Source organism: Sinohyriopsis cumingii, unplaced genomic scaffold (genome assembly GCF_028554795.1).
Source record: "Sinohyriopsis cumingii isolate HCF-2022 unplaced genomic scaffold, ASM2855479v2 utg000229l, whole genome shotgun sequence".
Classification (NCBI taxonomy): Eukaryota; Metazoa; Mollusca; class Bivalvia; order Unionida; family Unionidae; genus Sinohyriopsis; species Sinohyriopsis cumingii.
The window spans coordinates 2,226,168-2,252,548 of record NW_028315879.1 but is presented as its reverse complement, the minus strand read 5'-3'; the positions used below and the strand labels follow the sequence as shown (position 1 = coordinate 2,252,548).

General features: G+C 34.8%; 1 protein-coding gene across 5 annotated transcripts in view; it reads right to left on the bottom strand.

Moving 5' to 3' along the window:
* LOC149774444 (membrane metallo-endopeptidase-like 1) overlaps positions 1-26,381 on the bottom strand; it is a 78,195-nt gene that overhangs the window by 17,407 nt on the left and 34,407 nt on the right. For 4 of the 5 annotated variants that reach the window (XM_089945193.1, XM_089945194.1, XM_089945190.1 and 1 more), the window contains 10 exons: positions 15,264-15,478; positions 14,836-15,015; positions 14,446-14,556; positions 12,516-12,655; positions 11,922-12,015; positions 6,971-7,099; positions 3,707-3,805; positions 2,517-2,594; positions 1,959-2,068; positions 1,128-1,186 (listed from right to left, as the gene is read on the bottom strand). In XM_089945193.1, coding sequence (XP_089801319.1) covers positions 1,128-1,186; positions 1,959-2,068; positions 2,517-2,594; positions 3,707-3,805; positions 6,971-7,099; positions 11,922-12,015; positions 12,516-12,655; positions 14,446-14,556; positions 14,836-15,015; positions 15,264-15,478 — 1,215 coding nt within the window. The remainder of the gene's footprint in view (positions 1-1,127; positions 1,187-1,958; positions 2,069-2,516; positions 2,595-3,706; positions 3,806-6,970; positions 7,100-11,921; positions 12,016-12,515; positions 12,656-14,445; positions 14,557-14,835; positions 15,016-15,263; positions 15,479-26,381) is intronic. The other variant, XM_089945191.1, reaches the window with a different exon arrangement.

Below are 26,381 nucleotides of genomic sequence, written 5' to 3'. Positions count from 1 at the left end.
ATCCTGACACCAGGCCAACCAGTCCTAACACTAGCCTATTAATGCTGAGCGTCAAGCGAGGCAGCTGTTAGTACCATTTTTGTAAGTCTTTCTTATGACTCGGCCGGGGATCGAACCCACGACCTCCCGCATACAAGCCGGACGCTCTAACCACTAGGACACAGGAGCGGTTGCGAATTCGAGAGAACTAATCAAAAAATATTTTTGAATTACATGATCGTTATAACTCGTATCACTAGCTCTATTACGGTACATCTAATCTTTCACTGCGCATAATGGAACTAACGTGCATAAGAACATAGCCATAACGTAGCACTATTCGCATTGAGGAGATCACAATGTGAGCATTCCAGGCTCGAATAAACGATCTACATATCGTCCATTTAAAACAGCAGTCATTAGCAATCTAACACAGACAACGATTTATTCGACTGAATGACTATTAAAACTGCATAGGCACAACTATTTTATTACGCTAGACTGACGTCCGATTATAAATTGATGCACAACATGTAAATTACATTTGAATGTATAAAATAAAAATAAAAACCTATCCTTTTTCAAATTCAAAAATCCGAGTTTCAGAAATGCGAATTGTAATTGTAATCAACGGAACATAAAAATAATATCAATTATGGTACTGTTGGCTTACCTTTAGTTCGATCACATGTGATCGGAGTTTCGATTTCCCGTAATGGATAATTTGATTGCACATAATGGAGGGATCGAGTATGCGAGTTACAACGACCAAAATCAGCTTCATATTAGTTTTCTTCACTTGACGATATCGAGTAGCAAAATCGCAAAGTGTTTTCAGGTTATGTCCCTAACGTCTTGCCGTGAAAGTACACCGAAGTCGTGATGGGATCTGCAAAATCTTTTTAATAAGCAAAAGGTGAATATTAATAGTTTGTTCTGGCTCCGGCATATTCATTAGTGTTAGGTCGGATGAAAAGAAAGACAGATGGATGTATAGACAGATAAAGGGGACGATAATATGAACAGAGTGAGATAAGTGGCAATGAATGGGACGAATAAAGGAATGAGAGAAAAGATATTATTTTTTCTAAAAAACTTGAAAAGAAAGAATTAAAGAAAGGTTTAAGCTGACAATAAACTTAACTCACTGATCTGATTCTTTTGTGGACTATAGAATGCATTGACTGTCGTCGGTGGAGTGGTCCATCTGAAGGAAGATATATATATATATATATATATATATATATATATATATATATATATATATATATATATATATATATATATATATAACAATTTGAAATATATTTGTAGTATTACTCATTGAATAAAATAGCAAAACGTTATAGCATGCAGGTGATTACAGCACGATATGAAAATAGTTTGCATTATTTTGAAACAACGAATCAAACAACTTCTGTCGCGTTTAATAAGAATATATATATATATATATATATATATATATATATATATATATATATATATATATATATATATATATATATATATATATATATATATATATATATATATGTATGTATGTATGTATATATATATATATATGGTTTGGGTATCGGAACCAATTAGTTCTGTGAAAGGACAATCACGATTGAACGCATGATATTCTACTCTAATATGCATGCGGAACGATCTTCCGATGAAGGACGTCTACAAAAAAAACACTTTAGTTATTTTAATCCTGTTATCTAAAGTAGCTTAGTTAAGTTCGAATTTCTGTAAATACGGAAATATAATATATTTAGACATTATTTTCCAAATGTTTGAAAACGGTATTTGACAAGTGAATAAGAAATAAACAAAGTCAAGTGATAACACAACTCGGTCAATTTTTAACTGCGTAATCTTATAACTAAGCAAGCAAACTAATTGATTTACCATTTCCTGCAAACAAAATAATGAAAAAAATGCAACCAAGCAATATGGATCTCAAAGAACTGTACTGGCTAGTAGATACGCACTTGTCATTTGAGATGTTAAAGGTATCCCTGAGTTTAGCCACCTCATTTGCATATTCCCACTTTAGAATGTTCAGTACGTTTTCAAAATAATTGTTGGGGTCCATGGTCATCTTGAAATATAATGATAATAACAATACAATTTTAATAATAATAATAATAATAATAATAATGATATTAATGATAATAATGTAATAATAATCAATGAAACGAGAATGTATATTTCATGCACACACACACACACACACACACACATATATATATATATATATATATATATATATATATATATATATATATATATATATATATATATATATATATATACGCATATTCACACAGACGTACATTGATGTATTGTGAAAGAATATGCATTGTTTAGCATGTAGCCATGAATATACATCGAAATCTTGATATGCGGTTAATTTAGTAACCGGTGAGCATCGGGATCTAGTGAAAGCAAAATTATAATTTATCATGTTTTTACACATTTCTAACTGTTTGTATCTAACTCGATGAATTGTCGCTTTGTTTACAGTGGTACATGTTATTTATACTTACATTTTCGTACATAGATTCCAAAGTTTGGTCCTCCATTATATAATCCGGATATCCGATTAAATCGATAATAGCTTTGGCCTACAATGAAGAATAATATTTCCATGCGTTTGAATGAAATGCATGTTGTTTCATAAAATATGGGGAAGAGAACGCTCTTGACCGTAATGCAAATTTGCTCCTCACCACCTAGGAACTACTTTTCCTTATGTATCTCATATCCTTTGTATGTTGATAGCACCAAAAATATATTACAATATAAGACACCATTCCTCTAAATGTTCAGGTAGATGGATCCATGGATCAAGCGTATAAATACAATATTACGTTTTACGCACTACATATTCTGTTTCTAACATTTTTGGTCGGGTCAAGATTTGAATGGGAAAAGATCGGAGATTCAAGCTATTGATATTGAGCGCCAGATCTTAGTCGGAGTTTAGCTGATCCAAGATCGTGGCTATAAACAAGACTTATGGAAGAATTTAGTTATGCTGCTTACGATAGTAGTAAGAATATATACATGTGTTCAAAACTTTAAAATGTCTGGTTTTAATTCGGGCAACGCATCGTTTTGAAGCTGTACACTCGCTTGACGGAGTTCCATATCTTTGTCAAATTACAAACTATTCAGAAACTGGACGGATTAAAACTTAACGTTTAATTTCCTTGTTGAATATGGAAACAAACCAATTTATCCACGTGAGTAAGTCTGGTGAGATTCTAGGGCATTTAATTTACAGTAACTCAATAAATGCATAATGACAATTTAATGTGATTTAATTAAGATAAAATTCGTTTTCTAAAATGCATTTTAATTCGGCTTCATTCGTTTTATCCAGCTTTGCTGGATTATAATAAAATAATGGATGCCGGATTATAATAAAATAATGGATGCTGGATTATAATAAAATAATGGATGCTGTATTATAATAAAATAATGGATGCTGGATTATAATAAAATAATGGATGCTGGATTATAATAAAATAATGGATGCTGGATTATAATAAAATAATGGAATTGTATTTAGCAGATCAAATATTCTCAACAGGATACAGTTTATATCAGTTTGGACAACTCTTTGGTTGATATTTAACACACGGCATTAAAATTACAGGGATTGATTGCATAAGGAATCATGCATTACTAGTATTTCAAACAGGTACAAGAATTACGTCAGAAATATCCCTACCTTTTCCTTAGCGACTACTTTTGTTTGGTTATCCATCCAGTCTAAATTATCTATAGACTCTATGACTGTAGAACGAATATGTACTATCATTTCCTTGGCCTAAAATAAAAACAATAATTAAATAATTAAAAAAATAAATAAGTAAATAAATAAATAAATAAATAAATAAATAAATAAATAACGACATTTCATGTGTTTTGAAATCGTTCCATTTAAATAGGGCAACTTACCGTTTGTATGTATCAACTCGTTTGGTGGTTGCTCGCATCCATGAATGATAATCGAGCAGAAATACAATGTACACAATTCTGACTCATAAATGAATCTTTATTTCCTTGAATAAAACAAATGAAAGATTATCAAAAGGTTAAATTGGTGTCAGCAGTATTAGTCATTCAATTTACTTGGTTCATCACAAATTTTATCGCGTGAAGCGCGAAACTCCATTAAAAATCTATTTGCAGATGACTCGTGTTCAATCCGGGCTAACACCATCGCTGAGAAACATCCGCTCACACTTCACTCCATCCGACCAGAAAACGGTATCATACTTTTGTCGCAGTTATTCACAACACTATTTATTGTAAGGAAATAAACATAATTTCACTCAAACAACTTAAAGGGACTTGTGTCTGATACCAAAACGTATATCTGTCCCATGATAACCCCTCCCCACTTCTAACAGGACAATTGACGTCATTATTCGACACGGATATCTGAGGAATCGACATGGTTCCATCAAGTTTGTTTCTAGAACATTCTCATCCATTAAACGAGTTAAGGACTTGAATTCAAATTTTAATAAATATCTTTTTTTTTTATTTTTAAAATGCATGACAAAAGTCAGTTAGGCACAACCTTTATCATGACAAAAGTCAGGTACACCATATAAATTAAAAATGCATAAGAGAATGAAATGAACTGGACATAGAAAGTCCATGAGCTTTAAGGCCCAATGCAACATTTTATGCCCTGAACGGAAATTCGTTATTTTGAAAAGATACTTGTGGCATCATTGCACCAAACCTGACCTGATTTTGGTTATGGTGACCTTAAACCAATTTTCAAGGTCAAAAGGTAACATTTCGTATAAGATATATTGCACATCATTTGTGATGACAGATTATGTCATCTTTTTGGTAGTAACGACAGTGCTAAGGAAGTAATACAAGGACACACAAGGAAACACTTAAGTGTGTCCTTTATGGATAATTGCAGTTTATTCAAACGTTTTAAGTAATCATAGCTACAAGAGAAGAGATCTAGATGTCCTGTCCCTTAGGAACATAATACTTTATATGGATGTACTTAAGTAGTTTGCAAGTTAAAAGTTTAAAACCGCCATAAAATGTATTGCTTCAAAAACATTAAATTTGTATGCTTTTAAGGAAGTCGAACTCTTTCGACCTACTATAAATTTACGAACCTTGCTGAAAAACTGAAAAGGTAAATTTTAAACGTGTTCCAGCGCATCAGAGTCATTCATCAAACATTTGGAACAATACTTTATTTCAAATATTAAGCTAAATAAAAGTAAAACCCATAAAGATAGGATTTACTTTCTTGATCACCACTTTCTTGATCACCACTATCGCAATTTTATTGTCGTTGTTTGGAGTTTAACGCCATTTCTCAGCGCAAGATCGGCTATACAAGGTGGCAAGTATAACTAGCGGAGGAAGAATCCCAGGATAGCTTAATAAGAACCACCCACCCAAGGGAGGCTACTATTAGTTTTCCTCACATACCCACATTGGCTGAGCCCCAGACTCGCTCGAACCCACGCTGACAGAGGGTGAGATGGCAGTGATCAGTAAAGGTACACGTTTTAGACCACTCAACGACCGGTGCCCCTCCCCCAAAGGAATTGTTTAAGAAAAATAAATCACTTTAAAAACTCACAGGAAACCTCAATCAGAATTAGCTCAAGTGTTTGTAAGTGCATCCGACGTCCAACCTATATGAGCTTGATAACACCAATAAAATAACAAGATAAAAGTAATTTCAGTTTAAACAATTTATGATGTACCTGTTTCAGAAAACTACTTGACTAATAAACGAGGGACTCTAGTGATTTACGATAAGTCCTCCTCGTCATTGTCGTGAAACTCGGTTTAGTACTGCCCCCCTCCCCCAATGAAAAAGTAGCCCAGAATATTGCAGACTGAAATTAAGATAAACTGTTTCAGATCCATGTAAATAATAATAATAATAATAATAATAATAATAATAATAATAATAATCATGATAATAATAATAATAATAATGATTATAATAATAATAATAATAATAATAATAATAATAATAATAATAATAATAATAATAATAATATAAATATTAATTACAATAATAATATTATTATTATTATTATCAGTAGTAGTAGTAGTAGTATCAGTAGTAGTAGTAGTAGTAGCAATACTATCATTAGCATGGATCTAAAACAGTTTATTTTAATTTGTAATAACTATAACATTCTTGAGCATAACAGAAGATACACATTCTGAGAAAAAAGCAATTGTTAACAATATTAGTTATCACTGAAAATAATCAGTTGCTGTAAGTAACGAAAACAGGAATTATGTAATTGATGAACACAATTGTGATCTTGGAAATTATGAAGTAGAACATTTAGAGAAAAGTGCAATTCCTGTAATAATAATTTCGATCCAGACTTAACATATTGGGTAGACAGCTGTTAATTTTGCGTCAAATAAGTTATAAGAGAAATTAGTATTAAGCAAACAAAGTTATTGCTCAGATAAAAACATCACGATAAAATTTACACAGTATCTTTCAGATTCATCATTATTAACAGACCAAGCTATTGGTGGATGTGTGATATTACTGTCCTGTGATACGCTTATGAAAATCGGCAGCAGTCTTGAACACAACGATAAATCTTAAAATTGTATGTTAACTTCAAAACTAGAACAAAACCGTATTTTAAATATTGTAAATTGATTACAACAACTGCTAAATAGTCTATAACAATTCGTCAAAACATCGACAATGAAAATATGAAACAGAGCGTTGGTAAGATTTTTATGAACAAGGAGGAAATATGGCAACAGTCTTGTATATGTAAGTGAATTTGATTTCATTACTATGAGAAGTTTCAAAACGCCATATGCATGAAAACTAGTCGAGAAAGACAGAAGATTGTTTGAAAAAGAAAGTAATGAGTGTTTCCAATAAGAACAGAAGTTCAAAAACAAAGAAAATCAGAAGGGAAATATAGTATTGCGTCTCTATCTACATTTTTACCTCATCTTTAGAATGGCTGTCGAAATGCTCCTTGACAAAGAGCCGTCCTATGAGCATTCCGAAGGTATTCATGACGTAACGGGTACAGCGCTTCCATCTTGCGGCCTCCATTTCATTCCCATTTGCAACCTATTAACGATCACAACAACAACATTCACAAAAAGATCAGCAATAACCACTACGATGGCTAGAACAGTTACAGAAGTGGTAGTATGTGTAACAATTGAAGTAGCAAAATCTTAACAACAATTAATAGCAACAAAAGTAGTGACGGAAACTCATAATCACAAGACGAAATGATATAATCCAAACAACTATGTCACCAGATATCAGCATCTATGAACGGTTTTCATTTCTATATAAGACAACCGACAGTTACACCAACAACACAATCATATCTGCATTTCTTAATTGTAATCATAAATGTTTCGACCTTTTGCAATATACCTTTGGCATCTTAAGAAATTGTATTTTCAACAACAAAAAAAGTTCATGTATAGTTAGAATAAGCGGCGATGTATATGCGATGTAGCGGTCTAGTATTACGACTCTACGATCTTAAAACAAGTAATATATAAGGATGAAAAGCAACTAACTTTGTAAAATTCAAAAAGTAATTTATTGCCTTAGAATACCAAGCGAAAATGTAATAAATAACTTCCGGTATTGCGAATTAAATTCTGAATGACCCCAGAATTACAGACACAATTCCTAATGTTTAAAGTTCTGAATAAATTTTAGTGGAAATCTTAATTAAATCCAACGCTGAAAATGTTGATTTGTCGTTTGTTTCTCGTATAGTGATGATGTGCCAGCAATCTTTTGTGGGAACACAATAATACAATCCAAGAATATATACTTATGTCAAATTTCACTATAAATTAAAATCTGTTTCAACGAATGACATTTTTAAGGAAACTTTGTATTTACAGTGAATAACGAATATGAATAAAAAATTCCGACCCAAATAAATAACTGGACACTACAATAATACAATCGATTTTGCTAAGATCTTAAAGTATGAATATTTAATTTATAGAACACTAAGAATATATAGTGCTCTATATGACCTCAGGGTACAATTAGCATTTTCTAAAAAAAAAAGAAACCTATTACTTAATAGAAAGTTTTCTCCTGGAAGGTCCAAGGCGTTTACAAAATAAAATCTAATTGATAAGTAGAAGTCTATTTCTAAAAGTATAATGTAAATATAGTAAATAACATGTAGACCTGGCATTTCATGGGGAATTTCCAACGTTCTAGACTCAGCTTGAGATAAACATGTTCAATGGTTCATGTCAGGTAGAAAATGAACTTGATTTTGAATAAGATCAGGTCCAAAATACATGTATCCACAGCATATAATGATAAAAGGGAAAACTGACCCAAAAAAAACAATGCAAATTATTCTTCATTTCGGGATCTATTTTCTTAGATGGGATCTATTTTCCATAACAGTAAAATATGAATGTTCAAAGAGTTCTTTCCTTGTTATACGTGCTCGATTTTCCAGGTACGTCTGATTTACATTTAGTTTTACACTAAATGGTTATATAGCAAAACGTTTAAAAATTGTGAATTCGGAAAAGTTAGCGTAAGATTCATCGCAGAAAAGGAAGGCGTATAGCTACATTCTGACCTTGAGGAAAGGTTCATTTAGCTATCCATCGCACAGCTGAAAGAGTCGTTGATGTCTAGACCATTATTTAAAGATACATTTGTCAAAAAAGGCAGTTTGTTCAGATTTCGGAAATAAATGTTTTTGCTAACAAATAGTAATAATTATATCGATTAACCCTAAATAATTACCCAGAATACCCCATAATCATTACCGAGAATACCACTAAATAATTATCCAGAATACCCCTAAATGATTATCCGAACACCTCTAAATGATTACCCAGAATAGCTCTAAAAGATTACCCAGAATACCTATAAATGATTACCTAGAATACCCCTAAATTATTACACAGAACACCCCTAAATGAGTACCCACAATGCCCTTAAATGATTACCCAGAATGCCCTTAAATGATTACCCAGAATACCTCTAAATGATTACCCAGAATACCCTCAAATTATTACCCAAAATGCCCTAAAAGATTATCCATAATACCCCTAAATGATTTCCTAGAATACCCCTAAATGATTACCTAGAACACCCCTAAATGATTACACAGAACACCCCTAAATGATTACACAGAATAACCCTGCCTATGGTAACTGAAAATAAAGCTTGTATCATATTACAGTTTTATGTTTGCTGGTTACGAAAAGTGATGCTGAAGTTGACAAAATAACGACTCGCTATATATAATGTATATCCGTTTCTATGCTAACCACGAGAATGACTAAAAATAATTACTTGTGCACAACTCTGCCTATTACCTTACGTTAGACCGTAGATCATTTAATTTTGTGAAAAATTATTTAATCTATAGCAAATATTCCGCATCCTTTAAAGCCATCTTTGATAAAAAAATTTAAAGAGCAGGCAATAAAAGGACTATAACAAGGACAGATTGCCAAGAAAGTAGAAAACAAATGTCTTTAAGATAATGACGTCAACTGCCACTCAGTCCGGAATTCCGTTCCAAATGGAAATATTTCCGCATTGTGTCATACGTATGTGCAAAGAAGAAAAGTATCCTGAAAAATTCTTCCACAAAGTACAATTTAAATCAATGCTAAAATGTTATGTGTGTGTGTGTGTGTGTGTGTGTGCGCGCGCGCGCGCGCGCGCGCGCGTTGGTGGGTGATTTGAATTTTTAACGTAGCTTTTACCATGTTTCAGTCATAACGCTACGATGTCTGCAGTGTGGCAATTTATAATCATGTCTAGCATTGGGGCATCATGCCACAGACATGTAGCACCATGTCCAACCAAGTCATATTATCCTGACACCAGGCCGACCAGTCCTAACACTAGCCTCTAATGCTGAGCGCCAAGAGAGGCAGCTGTTAGTACCATTTTTATTGGTCTTGGTTATGACTCGACCGGGGTTCGAAGCAACGAACTCCCTCATCCGAGTTGGATGCTCGAACCACATAGGCCACTGAAGCGGTCACTAATATTTGTAATAGATAACCCAAAACAGAACTTATGACACTTATGTAGATATTGTTTGATTTCTTCTGGATATGTTTAAGTGAAAAAACTGACCTAGCTGATGTGCTCACGTTCGCTTTTGATCAATATTCATCCTTAGTTGCTTAGCAATGAAAACACTGTGTGGAAGACCACGAAATTTGAATTCTCAAAAGTAGTTTAAATAACACTTAACTACTACACATATGATAATGTATCACTGAAACTACTTCTCAAGGGGTATGGTTCACGAGGTATAAAATAAATATCCATTAGTCTTGTTCACGTTTACATTTTATGTACATAAAAGACAGACTATGTTTTTTAATACCCATCTTGTAGATTATGCATTGATATAAAACGAATAATTCCCGTAACACCTTAACAATGCTATACCATCTGCTTAAACAGACGACAAAAGAAATTTTAACACACCCTTTAAACATAGTAGTACACTGGCCCAATAGTTCATATGAACGCAGTAACTGATGAAGAAATGAGACTTCCAACATGTTTTTGCAGGACTTTAACATAAATGTCATTATTGAAGTCATACATGGCAGCAATGTTATAATTGTGTATCCCTAGTAATAGACGAGTAACAACTACTTAGGAGCGCATTGATTGATTACAGATTATGTCTTGATTACGTGTTAAGTATACTATATGTACATGCACGGCCCTTGGCAACATCACACCTTATTGTTTTTTGTTTTTTTTTTTGCTCTTTATAAAGTTACTCTGAAATAATGATATGACATTTAACAATTACTAACACCACTTTTCTAAGTCAACAAGCATTCGGTTGTAACACCATACCACATTCAATCTGGTATATCAAAGATAGGAGTGTATCAACAGTTAAAGCCTTTTGGCTCGCAGAACACTAAAAGCAAAGTTAATTGAGGGTGACTCGTTTTCCAAAGCTGTTGGCATTATTATGTGTGTGCGGTGAGCGTGTGTGCAAATTAATATTAAATTTCGTAATTCTTTACTGGATGAGCCACAGCACAGCGACCATGACATGTCATTATCTCAATTGCTTTTTTTTTTGAAGGTACACTGCTATTCAGACAACATCAATACAACACAGATAACTAAAAACCAGGGGCCCCGAGTGGTCGAGTGGTCTAAAACGCTCTCCGTTACGGATCACTGCCATCTCACCTCTGTCTGCGTGGGTTCGAGTCTCGGATTCGGCCAATGTGGGTATGTGAGAAAGCTTTCCAGTAGCTTCTCGTGGGTTGGTGGTTCTTTCCGTGGTTTTCCCGGGTTCTTCCTCCACCATTAATACTGGCCGCCATGTATAGCCTATCGTGTGCTAAAAGATGGCGTTAAACCCTACAACAACAACAGCAACGAAAAATCCAATTTGTCTAACGATCCACATCACTGGAATGGCTTGCTCAAGCCAAACTGTCTCACACCACGATACATTCGAAAACAGCAACGTTAAGCTCACTGCCACACTAGAGTTTTTGTGTTTTACAGGATATTACAATCTAAGCAACAACAACAAAAAAACTGCGTTGAATTTTCAAAACTAATATCCACGAAAACTGAACGATGATATTGTTGAAACAGATACTTTGAAATGATGAAACTATTTATCGGAGATGCGATGGAGTAACTCAGAAACAACTTTTGACCTTAAAAATACCTCATTCGAACCCTAAGTATTCGGACTAATTTCGAGTTCAATCACTCTTTGTAGTCTTTAAGATGATATTAACATTTTAAAAATTGCTCGTTCTAATGAGACACTTTGTCTATTTCGAACGTTTATCTTTTAAAAGGTGTTTGAAATAAAAAGTTGAACTATACATGTTTAAGGATAGAGTGAAAGTCTGCTATTATTATGTACCTGGGAGTATTTGAAATATTCTTCAGTAAACCTCTTTGGTAAGTTTTTGAGTCGGTTCATCATTACTCTCCACACAACATAATTGGCAATAGTTCTGCAAAGGAAAAATAATGTTTTAATTTCTTGAAAATAATTTCCGCTAAAACACTGCCCTCCCCCCAAAATATACACATAAATAGACATGTCACGAAATGAAAAGTTTCAATAATATACAAGTTTTTTTTGTTTGTTTCATATTTAGAATTGATGATATTAAATAATATTTTACCATGAAGGGCATTCCGTAACATCGATGGAAAAATGGACTTAAAATGCTTACAAAGCTCATGACAGGGATATTTTGTAAAATATCATTAACAATTTTAACTTCTTAGGATTAATTTGCTAATAAGACAGTGTAGTTCAATAAAACTTATTTTAATATTTGATTAAACAATTACAAAAGATATTCTCTATATAGGTCTCGTTCGATAGCCGGATATTTTGACATGATACATTTATCGGTAAGTATAGACTATACACATTGTGTGCATGACGAATGCCAATACAGATTAAAACAATATTTTAAAATCTACAATAAGGAACAAAACCAACCTTTTAGAATATTTCCGCAGGACATGAAACAGCTTGGCATAATAACCAGGTGTCATTAATACGACAAATTCATGTTCATGGAGCGTAACATTCTTGTTACCAAGGTCAACTATCCGCTGCAGGTAATCGAACCAGTTGAACTGAAAAGGACCAAAGGAATGGTAAAGTGCACCTGTGTGTGTGTGTGTATGTGTATATATATATATATATATATATATATATATATATATATATATATATATATATATATATATATATATATATATATATATATATATATATATATATATATATATATATATATATATATATATTAATGTGTGTGTGTGTGTGTGTGTGTGTGTGTCCTGCGCATGTGTGGTTGCATAGTCCGTCATCTGTTATCATTCTAAACATCTACAGAACACATGTAAATGTTAATATCATAACATCATAAAAAAAGACCTCCTTTAACTAACAACTAACAGAAAAATCACATTTAAACAACTGATACTCTAATGCTGTGCAGCCTAAATTTACCAAATTTAAAAGAAATCACCTAATAAAAGGCAATCGATTTTTGTTAAAAATGCCGATAGTGTCAAACATGGCCGCTGTTCTAAGTTTTTAAAAAAAAATAGATGAAAGCAAATTTATCTTTTTTCTCAACAAAACTAAACGCGCTAGTCAGAAATGGGCCATTTCCGACAGAAACCATCCTTGTGTAGTTGACTTCTGGTATGGTAATCTTGCATAAAATATGACCGCCATGGTTACAAAGCTAAGAAGAACATTCAAATGCCTTCTTCTCAACAACCGCTCAAAGAGAATCTCATTATATTTGATAGAAAGCATCTTAGCATAACGTCCTTTACACTTGCAATGGTAATATCAACATGCGATCCGTCATAACGGCTATTCTTAGAAATGAAAACAAAAAACAACTTTCAGGCACCTTCACCTCGAAAAAGCTCAGTTGATCTAATCAATATGTTACAGGGATCATCCTGGCACAACAATCCATCCACATTATATAACTGAAGAAGGTATGCAATCAAATATGGAGGACGATTTAAACAAAAACAAAACACAAAGCAAACCAAAAACAGTGAAACAGTTATTTTCATGACATATGCAATTTGAATAGAACTCTACAAGATGTATCCAACTAACCCAAAGGTATCAATCAGCTCTGTTTCATACAAGGCAGATGTCAGTCAGCAGGTGAGAAATCTCAGTTTCTCTTTGCATCTTTCATTAATACGTGCAAATTATGTGGTAATTAACACGATGGTGAAAATAAGGTGTTCTTTTTCTCATAAATGTTTTGATAGAAAATTAAGATTATCAGATATTCCCATATATGTCATTGTATTATTCTACAACTCATCACGGCTTTCTATCCTGATTAGATGCTGCGAAGTAGTACATTTGATTTTATGAAATACCAAGAATCAACATATAAACAGAGAATGCACCAAAACAATGAGACAACAATTCTCATTGTTGATAATACGTACACGATATAACTTGACATGATCCATAAATTAACTAGAATACGAGAAAAAGGATAACCAAATGGCTGATATACATTAGAAACACAAATATTTCCAGTTGTTATTATCACGATATCGAATAAATATCTTTCTATATGGAAAGTGGCTCATATCAAATATGATGTAGTCTTTATTACACCCCGGCTTCACAGTTGCAAATAGTATTGCTTAGTTATTCCCTGTTTAATGCAAATGTAAGAAAAAAGTAAGGCTATGTAGTCCGTTGAAGCTGTAATTCGTTTTATCTTAATGTATAAAAAAGTAACTTACAACTTTAACTCGAAAATCTAGCATAACTCGAATCAGTTCCTCAATCTCGATTTTAAGCCTTCTGCTGGCCTTAAAGCTCATCTTGTTTGTTTGATCTTATTATAATGAAAATGCCACATTGTTACCTGGATGGCAGCAGAAGCACGTCGACCTGCAAACTTATTCATAAGATCTTTGATAGACATTCTTTTGTATAACATGTTGTTATCCCTCCTTTCTTCTGGTATAATCTTTATCTGAAATGACAAAATAATAACGACGGGACTACATAATTAGACTATAACATCGAATTAAGTAGCTTTAGGAAAACAATAATATGTTCCTTATTATTTCTATTATGAATTTATCGTTTAGATACTGACATATTATTTTTATTATTCTGAATAGGCCATCACCTGGTTAATTATTTAAGAAATTTTAATCATTTAATTCATTTCATCGCAATAAAAATACCGATGGAATTTCTGGAATGGTAAAGAAAAATATTGTACATCAGAAGTACAGCTAAAACGCACGTCAGCTAAATCTGTCTCAAAGCGAATGATTTCTGTGGCATCAGCATGCGCCGTTTCTGTGTTAGCCCCGAAGAGTAGGGCTGTGTTTATAATCATCTTTTTGTAGGCTGATAATTGATCTTCATACTTCTTTTCAAGATACAGTTTCGCGTCGCCCATTCCAAACCATGTTTGGTCAATCTGAAAAATCAAGAAAGGAGTAAGCTCATTATAAGCAGTCCTAATGTTCAGAGATAGAGAAACGATGCAATATTGAACCTAACTCATATTCGTCAAGAGAAAGGTCTCCAGAAATATCATATATTTACTCATCGTAAAATCCACGAAAGCAATTATTTGCGCAAGACCTGATAAATGTTTAAGTATTTTTTTCCATGTTAATAATATACTTGTCCATGCTAATAATATATGATATAATCTCTACTCACGACTATGATGTACTTTTTGTTGTTCATATCATCCAGTCTAACCCAAGTGGATATTATAGGCAGATTGTAGTACTTTGCGGTTGTTGTAAGAAGTGTATTCAAATCAAATTCAGACTCGTTCCACGTACATCCAGTAGCATTACCAAGAATTGGCCAACCACCTAGTTCCTTGAGTAATGGGTTAGCCACTTTATTCCCCCTTTCCTCCAGAAGCGCTGTACATGTAAATAAAGAACCAACATCTTGCAAATCGGATCTTAAGGAATAACAAATTTCAAAAGAATACAATCGCACAAACCAGCAGAAGATGGGGGGAGGGCTGCCGACCAAAACAAGAGTGGCATAGACCTTGAGGGGACCCCCCCCCCCCGATCAAGGCACCATTTTACAATCCTGGCATTGAAAGAATGTTGATTTTACCTGCGGCAGTGCTAATTTATTAGTTACCAAATGTAAATCTGAGGCTTGAATGAAATCGTGGAGCGAAAACAAAATACGTAACATTACTGTGCATACTAAAATCTTGTATGTCAACTGACTAGTGATTTTGTAATTAAATCGTTGCTGAAACAATAACGATGAGTGATTCTGCATTTGCTATGGAATCTCGTACGGCTAAATTAGCTCGACAGCAACTACATGCAATTAAGAAATATATTCCAGTCTGTGCATCTGTCAAACATCAGCAAAAACAACGTTAGGAAGCTCATGTGAGATTTACAGACGGTACAGAACAGTTATTTAAACTAATTGTCGAACCAACAAAATAATTATTACAGCAACTGAGGCAACACAAACAAACCTCTTAAGACATTACCTGCTGATATTGCTGGCCGTCTTCAGCCCTCACCACCATTCGAAATTCAACTATCACCACCACCAAAAGGTAGAACTAATATAGTAGGTAAATTTACTGAGGAGGGTATTTCCGCTATTGGTGATCCAGAACAAATGCTTCATATTGCCGTGTTTAGATACAATCGTAGACATCAAAAATAAAACCCAAGTATATATTAACATTCTAAAAGGTGCTGATTGGGTCAAAGATGTATATCGCGCTTCTTTTAATATTCGGCGAGTCAGAATGACGACAATGATTTTGAAATGTTTAAAGAAACCGTAGGGGATATGCTGCAAGAGTAGAATGGAAAAGGGAAACAAAACGTGAAGAAATTAAGCGTCAAGTTGTAAAAGCAAGAGAAGAAAAGAGAAAGATATACAAACTGGATATGAAATGAGACAGAAACGGAAAAAGCCGAGTGGAGGGCGTCGCCTGCAGCTGTCTCCAGAACCACAACCAGATCGACACGACGATCAACCTGAAGGAACAACCGGAAGTGGCATTGCCATTCGCGATGTTAAAACACATTGCCGTCGTAAGAAACAAGGCGATAATGTGATCTCTGAATCGCCGGTGATTCACGATGAACTTTGTCCAAATAACATCCTCGCTGATGTTGATCGACTAGAAATTCTGATTAGTAGAAGACGAGCCTGCGAAAATTCCCTTGAAATCATCAATGAAGCAGCTGATATCTGTCAGCTTTTTTTACCGGCTCCGTCATGGACAGCAGCGTCAATCGGGAAATGATCGATGAAATTACCGGCGATAACTACAGTAATTTATCGATTAGATCAGCGTTAACAAAATAACATGATTACACACATTGCCCAACGTGGACTTGAGAACGTCAGGGCAACACATTCACCATTACCAGTTTATAAACCTATATACGGAGATGGGCACGACGATGTTCTTCAAGGTTTATTTAGAAGGATTGCTCTAAAGGCGATCCCGATGGCAAAACAATTATCTCAGCGGGATTTCCCGACATTGCATCTGATCTATTATTTCTCGTTGGAACATCTGGATTTGTTCAGACACTCTGTCGCTGACGTACACGTGCGTTTTAATGTTGGCCCTGCGACAGCTTTTGGTTACAGAGCATGCGCTCTAATACTGTTAGACAAAACAATGTTGCTTGAAGGCGTTGGTGAACGACTGAGAGTCATTGATGCACCAGTGGAAAACATGCAAGTAGATCATTTATGATGTTATAATGACAGATCATCACGTCACCGTTACTCTAACACGCGGTCCTATTAAAAAGCCTCAAACGGCATCAAAAAAGAATTATGGGGAAAACATGTCTATAAGATCAAGGGCGTTGCAAGGCCCCAAAAAATTATTGCTGACAGAACGTCAGCTCAAACACTACAATGACGCCAATAAATCAAAAACGGTAGTGAGACGTAATCTTTCTGCGAATACGATCAGCAATACAGCAAAGACCGTCATTATATTTCCGCTTCTAGTGGCGATGTCAGTACTGATTGCCGCTGAAGCTCCAACCGTTGCAAAAACAGCTGCACCTGGTACCTCTGAAACAGTTGCCGGCATGGCACTGAAAAAAAGCAACATGACACGGGTTAAGGACCTCAGAAAAAGAACGGGGTATGAGATTATCAGGAACGCGTTACGGTCACGGTCCAAGAATGCCTAAATCTCCCCATGTCCAATTTTGATTAACTTAATACTGTTCGGTTACGAAACATAAAAATCTTTAGAGTCGCTTTTATGCGTCATCAATTAACGGAAAACCAAACCACGCTGAAAGAGGTATCATTAATCTCGATGGCCGTTATAGTCCAGGTGCTCACTGAGTTTCATACACGGTTGATCCACGTGGTGTGGTTTATTATGATTCAAAATACCGAGGAAACATTCATAATGGAAGCACCAGATAAAGAATTAATCGCAACGACGCAATGATGTTGTCTCGAATTCGTCGCTCAAACAGTTAAGCTGGTTATTTAGTATATAAGGTAGTGCGACAATCTTACATATATAATCAAGCATGTACGTAGAATGCATCGCAAGAAGAAATCATCGACGAAACAAAACTAATATCGCAGACGAAGCATCGTCATCGACAACATTGTATGCTATGTCCTGTGATTTGATATGTCACTGACGGAGACGATAATGGTTCTGATACTTTCTTGTTACGGTAATAAGTGCCGATTGGTTCAACATCAGCTGATTCAGAATAATTACGTATTTGTTGACGCTTACTCTAAAATGTCACCAACTTGGAGTATAAATGGTGTCGATAAATAGTTTCCATTTTCGATCGACTTATTTAAAAATAATCAGTGGCGACTCTAACAGCATCAGCTGGAAACCAGTTGATAATCGATAATATATTTATTGATAAATATGCGAGCATCGAAGATCTCAAATGAGTAAACTGTGGAGATTCACCATCTTAGTATCTAACGATTGTGCGAATATATATTCTGTCTTTTGTGATTGCACTTCTCCGTAACTGCAACCATACTATCTAGTTATGTTTGATCCACATTTAATCTTGTACAGCGGCGTTTATTATCAGATAACACACAGAATATAAGCTTATCGATATTTGTTTACACATATTTTTATTGTCATGCGGTAAACAAACTTTTTTAGCTGGCCTGTACGAAAGTGTCGCAGATATCACGGTTAGAGATGTATGGATCTTGGCGTCAAGCATACATCGTATTGGAACCAAACAACATTGATTTTTTGCACATCTGTTGTTGAGATTTACTCTAGTATCTGGTTTATTTAATGACGACCAAACCTGATAGGTATAACCGGATGAATATTTGATGAAAACTAGAATGATTCAATCTCGGCAAATCCAGTTAGATGGAAATACTCCGGCAGCGGACCATTTATTGCTAACCTGCTTATTTATTGTGTTGGACAAACGGGTGATTTTCGCCGTATCCAAGAAAACTAGTTAGATAAAATGTCACATTGTCAACTGAGATCATATCGGTGGAATTATATTTTGTGTTCCAAAGCCCACTGTGTCCCAACTCGATATAATATCTAGCATGTCGTCAAGAATTGTTTTGGAGTTGGACACCATGAAATGTTTTGTTGCGCAATATTGTCCACAACATACGATATTGTAAAACAGTTTTTTTTAGTCACTGTCGCCGTTATATTTTACCGCAGTCTGTTTCATTGCACTTTGGAGAGATTCATTCCGATAAAGTATACCAGACGGTAGCACATACTGATCAAATATTGATTCATCTGCGGCAGATAAATCTGTGTCGTCACCGTGATATAGCCATATCAATATAGGGTTGTGCTTACTGATATTGAAAATCTAAAAAATATCACCGTTATAAAATCTAGTTGTTCTTTCTCGTTGAAACTTTGTTAGTGATTCAGTCCAAGCTTGAATGGTATGATCAACTATCAATAATGGGGCTCCTTTACTACATTATTTGCCAGAATGATACAAAATCTTGTTGGTTATTGCTTGTACCAAAATTGGAAATTTTAGTCGCCGCTCCAGTACGGTACAATCGTCCCTTTTAGCTTCTCTGACGAGAAAATCTTCCCACTAGTTCATTTTTTGTTCTTGATTCTGTTATTCCGTTTCCACGTCACGCGTTCATAAAATTTCTCTGACACTCTGAGCCATACAATTTAAATAGTCCGGTTCGCATCGGCGCCATAGCTCTAATATCAGGGTCGTTTAAACGGTATAGTGCATAAACAACAGCGGACACTGGATATGCATTATTGTAATATGGTTTGTCTGTTCCGGTAAACATACCTGGTTTAGAATTTTTGTCCACTGTGACAACATTAATATGTCACCGTGATTACTTAACAGGGTCGAGTTTATCACGATAATCCAAGTTTGGCCATCCTGGCCCCCTTCGTGTTGTACAATAAATGTTATTCTGAATAGGTACTTGCTGTCATTTGCAAGATTAATAATAAGGGTCCTCGTGAGTTTGTCAGTCATTGTGGAGTCAACGAATATACCATCGCCGTCTATCTTAAATGCTGACCAGACCTGAACAGCACCATCTTGCGCAGACTTATTTTGGCCATCCTAATCAATTTGTGTAGTGGCTGTTCAAATAGAGGACGTTTTTCTTATCGGTTAATCAATCGATATCAATTATGGTGGTGTACCGTGGCTCAATCTCGGCTAACCTCTCGATTTCACTTGCGCTTCTTTTTTGTAATTTATTGGTGCAGGTTTCGACCTTGGGAAAGGTGGCTTTTGTTCAGTTAGTTTAAAGTACTGTTCTCACAATTGTTTTGCAACAGAAAAATTACTCATTATTATATAAAAGAAATGTATTTTTTTCAATTGAACCTTTTTAATAATATCTAAATGATAGAAGCAAAAACTAGTTGTCGATGGCTCATGATCGGACCAGTCACATCTTGTTGAAAACATTGGTATTGTAAGTACTGTGGCTATCATATGGTCAGTGTATGTTGTAGTAGTCTTGGACCAAAACAGTGGTTGAAATGTGGCGCTGGGGTCAAAGGGAAAACGCAGTTATGTGTATCCTTTGGTGGACGAAAATACCGAGCACTAAAGAGATATTACGAGATACAAAACGTTTCGGACGACATGAGAATAAAAGACGCTAAGGATTATCTCAGGAGATATTTCTCTGCTGACAAGTAATAATATACCAAAGGAAAAGTATTATATAATGGAGCAAGCTGAAAAAGATAGTGATATTGATGAATTCAGATGTCATGCCATATACGTTAATCACTAGGTCACTCGAGCCGGTGTTATCAGGAAATAACCACTTTAAAAAAAAACTCTCGGCAATGTCGGCAATACTAGCTATCTAATAATCTATGTAAAAATACCTGGCGTTGCTAAGATAAAAATTTATTTTTCACACTAATTGGTTTATGTGTGTTTCAGTGTTATGATTGATGACGGTCTAGTTATCGACCATATCAACTCGGATTGAAAAGATAATCGCATACAAAATCTGCAAGCAATGACACAGAGCGAAAATAACAAAACGTGGAAAACCTGGCAAACTAAACAAAAACAGAGGCCTCTTAAAATCAATTAATCTTGATACAGGAGAAACAAAAAAAATTTCATCAATGGTATCCGCTGAAAAATATTTCTAATTTTAACAAAATTAGTACAGTATGTCACAGATGATAAATGTAACTCAGCTATATCAAAACTGTTTAATCAAAATATAAACTTCATTATATCAATCAATAAGACCTTAACTGGTGGGAGTATAGTCCCGGGTTTGTCGCCCTTCCGCAGAAACACTCATAAATATTAACATATTTGTTTTTACTACAACGAATTGCCGGAATGCCAGTTTGACTCACAATTTGGATGTCCCCGGGGCCACGTGTCTGACTGTTAAAAATAACACAGCCTAACCTAAAAATATCAGTGACGCATTGACCTGCTAAAAATAACACACGGCTCAAGATTTATCAATACCAGTTAACGAGTATACATGATTTGTGAATCTGCTTTAGCTATTTTGTTTTCTCCAAGGTTTCATACAAGCCTCAGATTTACATTAAGTAACTAATAAATCAGCATTGTTACAAGTAAAATCAACATTCCTACAAGGCCCGTGTTGTAATATGGTGCCTTGATGGGGGGGGGGGGGGTCCTCAGAGGGGCGATGCCACCTTTTGCACCCCACCCCCACCCTTCTGCTGCTCACTATCAAAGTAATAGTACGTCGTTCAATTTCTTTATATCCCACACGGACTTTAAAACTGAAAAACATCAAGGATATAAAAATATACAAAACCGAACAGTTTTGTTTAATTAATTTATGATTTCTAATCTGATTATCGCTAGGGGTTCACTATCATTGTCAAATTATTGTTGTTTCGAACAAAAGGAAGCTGTCCATATAACAAGTTCTCATACTGTGTATGTGGAAAAAGATTAAACAGCGGCACATGCTAAATAAATCTATGTGCTGCCTCCAAATGTGAAAGTCCACAATCAGTGATGCCCTCGCACAATCTGCATGGATAAGATAAATTTAATAATAATAATAATAATAATAATAATAATGAGGACTTTGTATAGCGCCTAATCTTTAGAAGCTCTAAGCGCTTTACAACATTAGACAACACCTGTAACATAAAAAACTTATATAATGATATGATTACAAAAGCAAACACCATGAAATTAGAAAACATAAAAACCATGCTGAAAATATTAAGGTAGGAATCATTATTAGGTCTTTAAGTTTGTTCTTACAGTCGAAATAAGCGAGTGTGAGAGCACTCTTGAATGCGATCACTGTTCCTTTGTGTCTAAGTTCAGTGGACAATTCATTCCACGTTGCTGGGCCCTGCTATGCAAAAGAACGTTGTTCATATGACTACGTTTTCATAGTGGGAATAATGAGTATACGATTGTCAGAAGAGGAGTGTAAGTATCTTGCTGGTGTATACACATGGGTGAGGTCGGATAGATATGTTGGACTGGAATCTGGTAGTGAAAATTAGCACAGAGAACAAATCTTGTGTTTGATTCTGGATTGAACGGATAGCCAGTGTAGGATACAGAGCAGCGGGGAGGTGTGTTCTGATCATGGTACTCTAAGTATGATCCAAGCAGCTGTGTTTTGAACTTTTTGAAGTTTTTGGGAGTAGATATTGAGATGAATTGTTTAATATTTTCTCTTTCTACACAATACAAGTATTTTATATACATCTATATCTATCTATCTATCTATCTATCTATCTATCTATCTATCTATCTATCTAACTATCTTGGTGTCCGCATGTCTAGTAATTGATGATTTATATCGTGCACACACATAGGAGTAGAAATTTTGTTTCAGTACTCTAATAATATCATGTCTGCCGTTGTGGAAGAGGAAGAGGAGGAGGAGGAGGAGGAGAGAGAGAGAGAGAGAGAGAAAGAGAGGGGGAGAAGCTGATAAGACAACAAGCAAAAGCAGGCAGAATTGGGGAGATGCACCAACGACGGCAGGCGTGGCTACAGGTGGATAAGCAAAGGAAGAGCGAGGAGCAGCAGCAGAAGAAAGACATCACCAACCCGAGAAAGTGGAGAAGAGAAGGAGAACCACCATAATCACCACCACCACCAAACTAAATAGGGGAGACCTGGGCAGTAAAAAGACAAATAGTGGAGCTTTTGTAGATGATGTTGCAGGGCAACCAACATCCTTATAATCTTAAGAAGGATGGGTCTGTATAATATAGCCTTAAACATATTCCTTACAATTAAACATTGGTTTGCATGAGTGAATGTGTGTTTGTGAAGATTGGTTGTTATTGTCATACCATGCCCCTTCTTTCCATTACATTAGTTTGTAAGGGTGTGGGTTACTTTGAAAGTGAAAGTACAATACCAGATGGCATGCCCTTCCCTTTATCAGGTTGTTTGCAAGTGTGGGTGTGTGTTTTTTCTGCGTTTGTTTTGTATGTACAGTTGTTAGTCAACAAACGATACAGTAACCCTTCTCTTCATAGACGTTGGTTTTTAAAATTGTTTTGAATTGTAAATATGTTTGTCGTTTATATACAATAACGTACACTTTCTCTTCATTGACCATAATTTGTAAGAATGTATATTGGGTTGTAAGTATGTGTGCACGGTGTCATATTATATTCCTTCTATTCCTAGGTATTTGTTTGTAAGGTTGACTGTTTGATCATAAATATGTTTTACTTAGCATACAACATTATATCTCAAGACCCCTTACCAGCATTGTATATTTTTATTTAAAAATTATGAATGCAAAATTGTATGGCGGAGTTAACCAGTGTGTTTGAATAAAGTCATTGTCCAACCTGCTAATCAATGAAGAAATACATTCGAAATTTCAATAGATTTTAGGTAAAAAATAGGGTACAAGTAAAATTGGAATTTCCAGGGATTTCCCAGTCCTAAAAATAAATTCTAAAATTATGATCATACATTGCCATACACCTATATATTGGTAAGTAACGAAGACATTTGGATTGCAAGAATGAGTAAAAATTTCTTATAAGAACTAGTACTTGTCATTACATTATATCATATTTTGACCCCCACCCTACCCCCCAGGCATTGGCTTGTAAGGCTGTGCATTGGTTTGTGAAACACGATGATGATAGTTAAATGTAGGTGTTTTCCGTGTGTTTGTGCAGATGTTTTTCTTTTCTTTGGTAAGGATAATTAGCTCCCCATCTCTCCGTATGATTGACCACCGAAGATAAATTTCATTGGGCCGACATACAGTTATATGCATATTAAATCTCCCCATTTCCTCATAGTAGCCTTCCATTTTTAATTCTCCATTCATCCTGATTGTGTCAAATTCATGACAAAATTTCTTTTCCATCCATAGTAACCGACCCATGTTGAGTTTTATTACACCTCCATTGTAACCGATCCATGTTAAATTTCCATATATCCCGATAGTACTTCAACCCTTATTTATTATGAACTTGCCATACATCCCTATCCTGTCCCACATGCCACTTATATCCACACACTTATACAGATCACCAAAATATATGGACCTGAATTTAATTTCACGTATGTGGCGTGCCTAGTGGAAAAGACTGAGTGATTCATCTTTGTCTACTGGGGTTTTCATTGCAAAGATGAGAAGGCCAAGTTGGTTACAAAGTCACAATAAGGAACATCGTGGCTTTTCATATTGTTTAAAATGTTTAATATTGTTAAAATGTGTGCTCAACGAGCTTCGTCATTTTTCTTCGTCAAACAGTATTTACATTCAACCTATATCGGAATCAAAAATACTGCCATTTTAAAATGAACGATAAAATGTATCTTTAAAAAGTATACATATTTTCCACAAGTCGTATTCAGTAACGCTCAGGATATTTATAACTTACTGCATTTGCATGAACATAAATGAACGAGTTTTTTCTGAAGTATACTGCACGCCGTTTGTAATAAAGTATTGCTCAGGAAAAGGTAAGTTCATATTTTGCCATACAAATGTAACAATCTATTTTACGTACTCGCTTTGCTTTTATACCTAAAGTTGAGCAATAAATAACACACATTACAAGAAATAAATTAATTAAATTTATGTTGGATTCTAAAGTACATGCATAACAGTAGTTCAGCAAATAGACAATAACATTAATAATGTTCACATAGTACTGCCCAGCGACATTTCAACATGGTAGCCTAACGCGCTAAGTCATTCATTTCAAAAAGAAATCTCGTTTTCGTCTACTTAAAATTGAACGTTGGAGTCGCATTTTGAATGAATGCGCCTTGAAACAACTTTCCAGTTGGTCTCAAATTGAGATATTTTGTTTCTTTTTGTCGATCGAACTAATTTCCGCTTTTTTCTAGTTGTCATGGACTGAATTTATTAGCAGGGTCAATTCCATACGATGTACTTTTGGCTGGAGGGATTGGCCTTATATATCTGCATATGTGTTTGTGTTCTGTCATTGATAATCTGGAATCGTAAGGTTGGAAAAATATAAAAAGACTTTAATTGAAATTCTCAAGAAGACGCAGGATTCAATATTGTTTGCTTGTTATAGAATATCAAATTTTATTTCATTTTTGAGTACAGTAAATTCTCCTTTGGAAAGTTCTTTCTATTAGAAATATACTCCAAGTTACAGTACAATTTCGCGCTGTGGATCAAGATTTGGAACCCATGTAAATCTGATTAGCAGAAACAACTAAGAAAATACATTCTGAGAAAAACTGAAGATGCTGAAAGGTAAGTATATTTGTTGCCACTGTTATCGCCAGCTGTAAGTTAGATGACATATTTCATGCTCTATCACTTGCAAGCTCGTTGTTGGGGAACCCCAGGTACATGACCTCTACTTAAATCCAATCATTTTTCAAAAATACGTAAAACGGGGAAAAATTGCGACAAAAAATTGGTTGTGACAGCCGGCTGCGCTTGTAGCAAATAATGCTTCTTCATCGTCTAGGATTATTGGCTCTGAGGCTCTTACTTCCTTATACCAAAACGTGCATTCTTGTGTTGCATTTTGTGTCCGAATTCAGTGATTGAACTGTCTTTAAAAATTGGACGTTCCTGCGAGACAGGGGATATCCCTTTAGTCTTAATGTACCTTTATATGCTTTTTTGTACATATTCTAGAGATTTGCCAACCGTCTTGAGGATTTCTCGTAAATTAGTATATACATCATTATAATGATGATTTCAAAAATGCATGTTCTCACGTTGGTTGTCACAAAGCCATCGCAGAACATTACATTCGGTCGTTTGCTAAGTGGCAAGTTTATTTTTTGACTCATCCACATCGAC